Source organism: Oryx dammah, unplaced genomic scaffold (genome assembly GCF_014754425.2).
Source record: "Oryx dammah isolate SB20612 unplaced genomic scaffold, SCBI_Odam_1.1 HiC_scaffold_26, whole genome shotgun sequence".
In the NCBI taxonomy this organism is placed as follows: domain Eukaryota; kingdom Metazoa; phylum Chordata; class Mammalia; order Artiodactyla; family Bovidae; genus Oryx; species Oryx dammah.
The window spans coordinates 43104204-43110203 of record NW_024070210.1 but is presented as its reverse complement, the minus strand read 5'-3'; the positions used below and the strand labels follow the sequence as shown (position 1 = coordinate 43110203).

The window sequence follows — 6000 nt, the reverse complement described above, 5'->3', positions numbered from 1 at the left end:
ATGCTGAAGCTGAAACTCCAATACGTTGGCTACCTCATGCAAAGAGTTGACTCATTGAAAAAGACCCTGATGCTGGGAGGGATTGGGAGCAGGAGAAGGGGACGACAGAGGATGAGATGGCTGGATGGCATCACCGACTCGATGGACATGAGTTTGAGTGAACTCAGGAGTTGGTGATGGACAGGGAGGCCTGGCGTGCTGTGATTCACAGGGTCGCAAAGAGTCGGACACGACTGAGCGACTGAACTGAACTGAACTGACCCGACTTGGGACACAGCATGAGAGTTCGTAGGACTGCTGAAGAGCCGATGAATTAAGACTCAGAGCATGTAGGATTCTGACTCGAACACCTGGATAGTTACTGGGGAAGAGAACAGACGCGCCGCGGATTCAAGGAAGAAGGCCTTGAAAAAGTCCCTTCGCCTGCCCGGACTTGGGGACAGTTCAGGTCAGGCAGCTGGATAGAGACACGCCCAGCCACGCCGCCTGTGCCCGCCAGCGTCGGGAAGCTCCGAGAGCCTGGCGGGAGGCGCGCGCCGCCCGGGACTCCACATGGCCCGTGGGGGTTTCCGCGTCCTCCGGGCGGGGCCGGAAGAGGAAGTCGGCGCTGCAGCGGCGGCTCCAGCAGCCGCGGCGGCCCCACTCAAGGTCCGCGATCCGACTCTGTCCAGCCCGGCCACCGAGGCAGCGCCGCGACGGGATCCGGAGCCTGCCCCCTGAGCCTCGACGCGCCGCCCGGCGCCTCCCCGTCAGTTCGATGGGTCGGCAGTCGCCGCTGCCCCCTGCCGCGGCCGCCCTGCTCTGGGGTTTCCTGCTCCCTCTGGTAAGCGGGGCGGGAGGGTTCTCGGGCCTCCCCGGGGCGGGGCCGGGCCCCTTCCCTTCCCTTCCCCCTCCCCCTCGCCCTCGCCCTCCTCTTCCTCCTCCTCCTCCAAACTTCCCCCTACCCCGTCCTGCTCCGGGTCGGCCTCCCTTCTCCGTCTCCTACGCGGCCTGCCGGGGTTTTTTTCTTTCTTCCCCTGACTCAATGGCAACCCACTCCAGCATTCTTGCCTGGAGAATCCCAGGGACGGGGGAGCCTGGTGGGCTGCCGTCCATGGGGTCGCACAGAGTCGGACACGACTGACGCGACTTAGCAGCAGCCCCTGACTTACTCGCTACTCGCTCTCCTTCTAGCCCCCATTCGCGTCGTTTGAGATCTCCCAGTACTTATCCCAGAGAAAGCTATCTGCCCAACCCCTAATACTATTTTGACCTTGATGCTTCTCTGTAGGTTTTCACCGTTCCAGGCTATTTTTAATTGACCTCTGATTTTATTGTCCAGCCTTTCTTACAGCTGTTTAACCTTCACACACACACACACCCCGCCCCGCCTCAAGCCCTAACTCTGAAAGAAGGAAAAATAATATACTTGATCCCTGAGTAAGTTTAGCGGTTCAAAAACTGCGCTTTAGTTTGCTGCTGTTGCTGCTAAGTCACTTCAGTCGTGTCCGACTCTGCGACCCTGTAGACGGCAGCCCACCAGGCTCCCCCGTCCCTGGGACTCTCCAGGCAAGAACACTGGAGTGGGTTGCCATTTCCTTCTCCAGTGCATGAAAGTGAAAAGTAAAAGTGAAGTCGCTCAGTCGTGTCTGACTCTTTGCGACCCCATGGACTGCAGCCCACCAGGCTCTTCTGTCCTTGGGATTTTCCAGGCAAGAGCACTGGAGTGGGCTGCCATCGCCTTCTCCGGGCTTTAGTTTAGTTGCTCTTAAAACAGATCCCCCCGCCCCCACCTCCAGTGTTTCTGCTTGTTCTTAGGGTTCCTTTGATTTCATTCTGGGGTTTTTTGGTAATATAATGATTCAAAATAATTTTTTAAGGAACACACCGGAGTAATTATTTTAGTGGTTTTCAGTTCTCTGCCTAGTTTAAAGGCAAGGAGAGCCAGTTAAGTAACAATAACAAATATGTGTCCTCAAGTTTGTTTTCATACTTAGAGAAATGTTATAGTGTCTTAAAATTAAACACCAAGTAGTTGGAGCTCCAGTAAGTGGTTGGGCAGGGCACCGGGGTTGTCTGTTTCAGTTTTTGTTTCTTATAGATTTCCCGCAGGGAGTTTCAAGTTGGAAGCTTTTATGAGCTTTTTATAGAATTTCTGTGGTGTATGCCTGTCTAGTTCTTTCCATTAGAATGTGTAACTTTTCTGAAATAGTGTATTTTGCTTACTCTCCAGTTTAAAGAATTACTACTAGTGAATGTATTCAGTGTGAAAGTGTCTTTAACATTTATTGAAAAACCAGATTTAGAGCCCGAAGTGTCCTTGGTGTTTTCATAACTGCTAGAGGGTATTAGGAACATGAATGAGGGGATGTATCTAAAAATTGGTAGGAATGGCATGTGGGGAGTAGAATATAAAGAGAATAACAAAGTAGTAGTGTTGGTCTGAATCTTTGAGATGTTCTTTACTTTGTAATTAGACGTGTCCAAAGGTTAATTCAAATAGTGTGTATATACACATAAAACTATAACTTAGGTATGACATTTTTTAGTGGTTTTGCACTCATTTTTATTTGAACTTCTTAAGCTAATTGTAAGAATATATACATGTGTATAAATTTCCACCTATCCTTTATGAATGCAAATTAATAATTTAATAATAAGTACATCAGTTGCTCATAAACTCACACTGAAATTCTTTTTAAATTAATTTTAGTAGAATAATTACAATATTGTGATGGTTTTTGCCATACATCAACATGAATCAGCCACAGGTATACAGGTGTTGCCCGCATCCTGAACCCACCCCCCCTAAAATTCTTACCAAATTCACATTGAAATTCTTATTAAAAGCTCGAATGCCTCTCACAGGAAAAATGTAAACAAACTTCATTTAATTTCAAGTGCTTCACAAGTCTAAAAGTTTGTCCCAGTTCTAAATTGTAGCTAGTTTGTCTCTCCCATATTCTAGATGTTATTCTTTTCATATTACATGTATGTATTTTGTCATATTTCAGTATATTAATCTTTGAGTTCAGTACTCCCTGGTTGCAGGGTTGTTATGGGGACTTCATAACATTCTTTCACTCCACAAATAGTGTACACCTCTTATATGCAAGGAGCTGTGCTGGTAACTGTAATAAACTTGACAATATGTTTTTAAGTTGAAAAGATCTGTTTTAGTGCCAACTAGTAGTATTGATTTTCTGTTTCTTATTGATTTCTCAGTGGATTTGTTTACTTCTTCACTCTTTCTTCCTTTAGTTTCCTGAAATGATCTCTTGTTCCTTTCCTTTTCTGAGGAACTCAAATAAATCTCACATCCTTTTTCTCAGCAGGGAGCTCTCTCTTCTGTTTGCTGGATACCTAGTTCCTTTTCTTCTCTACTTTAACTTTTATTGTTACTGTTGTTATTTTAACCATTTTCTCCCTGACGCCTTTGTTTACTACTCTTCCCTACTTTTACAGCTCTGGTGGCCTTTCTTGAGTTCATTTGAATGAATGATGCCAGCTTAATCATTTCATTTCTTCTTTCTGGGCTTTTAAGCTGGCCCAATGGGGCCTCTTTTCTCCTGGTCATGTTAGAACAGGGTCATCATCCTCTTCTAGAAGCAGCACTTAATCTCCAGAAAGTGTCATATCTTTGTAGAAGAGGCAGACGGTTTAGTGTTGGAAAAGCCCTTTAACATCTGAATGACCTTACTGTGTGTCTTGCTCAAGCTACAGCACGTCTGGCTGTTTTAATGACTTCTAAACCCGTTAAACATTTGAGTCTAGACATGAAAAGAGTGCCTGGCAAGTAGTTGCTTCTCTCTTGTCTTTGCCATAATTCCATATTTCATTTGTTTTTCCTCAGTCCAACTTCTACCACTAGCCCCGACTGTCTCAAAGTTCTGTTTCAAAGAGAATGAGTGAAATGTAGCCTGGATCTGTTTTCTAAAATTGTTTCAAAGTTCTCTGAAGAATCCCAAGTCTTTCTCATAGTGTTTTATAAAAGTTCTGTTCATGTTTTCATTACTTCAAATAATTTGAAGTGTCGTGTTGATCTTGGGTGGTCTCAGCCTGCAGTGACTTGAGGCAGGCTCTCCATTCCTGGCCAGAGATGGAGGTTGGCCAGCAGAGAGTGCTGCTGCTAGACCAGCACGAGAGAGAGCCCCCACTAGGCCACCAGAGCCAGTGGCCAGTGGCAAGGCCCTGTCCTGTCAGCTGTGTACAAATGAATTTCCACATAGAAATGGAAAGTGGTGAAACAAGTGAAGTGTTTACTAGGAGGAAAAGGGTACGTGGACATATGGGTGGGCTCAGAGAGTCATGCCCTCGTGGTGGGTTTGAGACACTTTTATGGGGCATTTCTTTTGGGTTTCCTTTGGCTAATTATCTTGCTTTTCCTGGTTCTGAGTCTGTATCTGGTATATCTCAGGGTCCTCCCATGTGTCCATGTGCATCTCTTAGCCAAGCTGGATTCTAGCAAAGAGGCCTATGGGTAGTTGACATCACTTAAAATGGGGTAGTGGCCCCTCCCTTTTTGACCTCCAAAGAGAAGAGCCTTTCTGTACATGTGTAGTCACAGAAGTCTCCTTGACTTTGAGAAAGTGGAATATGGGATCTTTAACTCTTATCTAGGTAGGTCCCAGCCTCCTCAGTCATCATGATTTTATGGAGTTTCTGTCCATGGGAGAAACTATTCAGCTGGGGCCCATCTATCTCCTTCCTGAAGTGATCATCAGGATCTCTAGCAGAAAACTCTCTTGCTGTAATCTTCCTTCCTTTGATATACTATACCAACTCAAAGAATCTTCTTTAATCCCTTCTCTGTCAACTTCCTGAGGAAAGTAGTTGTGTTCTCCTACCCAACCTATCAGAGACATGCTTAGCTGCTGTAGTGAACTGAATTGTGTCCTCCCAAAATTCATATGTTGAAGCACCAACACCCAATGTTGATAGTATTTGGAGATTTGGCCTTTGCAAGATAATTAGGTTTAGATGAGAGAGTGGGTTTCTTGTGATGGAGTTGGTGCCCTTATGAGAAAAGACACCAGGAAGCTCGCAGTCCCCGCATTTCCAGAATATAGCACCTACATATACATCTCCTTAGCATCTCAAAATAATCCTGAGAGGAGTTTCTGGAAGATAACAGTTTGTCCTAGACCATATAGAAGGTCACCAAAAAGAGGACTAGAACCCGGGCTTTCTAGATATCTTTTTAGATTTTTCCACTAAGTTGTTTTTTGTTTTGTTTGTTTATTTATCAAAAATAGATCACAGGACTGCTTGGATAAATTTGTGAATTTATTTTCAAAAAAAAGTCTAAAGATAGGAGGAGTCCTGTTTATTATGTGTGTAATCATTTTTTATGATTACATTTAAATTTTATTAAAAATTTACCTGCAGTTGAATCTGTTTATAGAAATCTAGACCATAAAGCCTTCAGGTATGGACACGTACCCCAAAATACTAAGTAAAAAAAAAAAAAAAGTGATTACCTTTAGGCCAGAAATTGCCAAACATTACCATGTCCTGTGGACTTAAATCAATTTGATTTATGGCTGGCCTTTTAGGCATTTGAGTTTATGAATTCTAGTATAAATCACAAATTCTATAATAGTTAAGTAGTAAGATTACTTAAGGAAAACCAAGGAGAAGTCTGGATCTAGGTAACAAATAGGATATAAGCCCCATGAAGGAGAAATTTTACCTGACTGATCCTCTGCTGTCTCCCATAGCACCTCATAGACTGCAGAGTATTGAATGGAGGAAATGGTTACCTTGTTACTTCCCTGCCCCCTAGTACATCTTAGCCTGTTACATGTCCCCAGATTCTCCAAGTCTATGGAATGATTCTGGGAATCTGCTTTCCCATGGTGGCACACAGACTCTTCTGATTCTCTGTAAATCTCTGTTGGGTGCCCAAGCTTCCATTGAGCTGCTGATTAAGTAATTAAGATTTCACATCATCTCTGAGGATCTTGGTCTACTCAGTTTCAGTGCATTATTTCCATAAACCTTGAATCCTGGAAGTAGTAG

General features: G+C 44.4%; 1 protein-coding gene across 3 annotated transcripts in view; it reads left to right on the top strand.

The window, feature by feature from the left end:
- The first annotated feature begins 549 nt into the window (after window positions 1-549).
- The window catches only part of SPPL2A (signal peptide peptidase like 2A), a 53500-nt gene continuing 48049 nt past the window's right edge, over window positions 550-6000 (top strand). For 2 of the 3 annotated variants that reach the window (XM_040226509.1, XM_040226508.1), the window contains exon 1: window positions 587-823. Coding sequence is in view for 1 of the 3 variants with exons in the window: in XM_040226507.1 (XP_040082441.1) it covers window positions 758-823 (66 nt within the window). In the remaining 2 variants the exon portion in view is untranslated. Of the gene's footprint in view, window positions 824-6000 lie in introns of all 3 variants that reach the window. The other variant, XM_040226507.1, reaches the window with a different exon arrangement.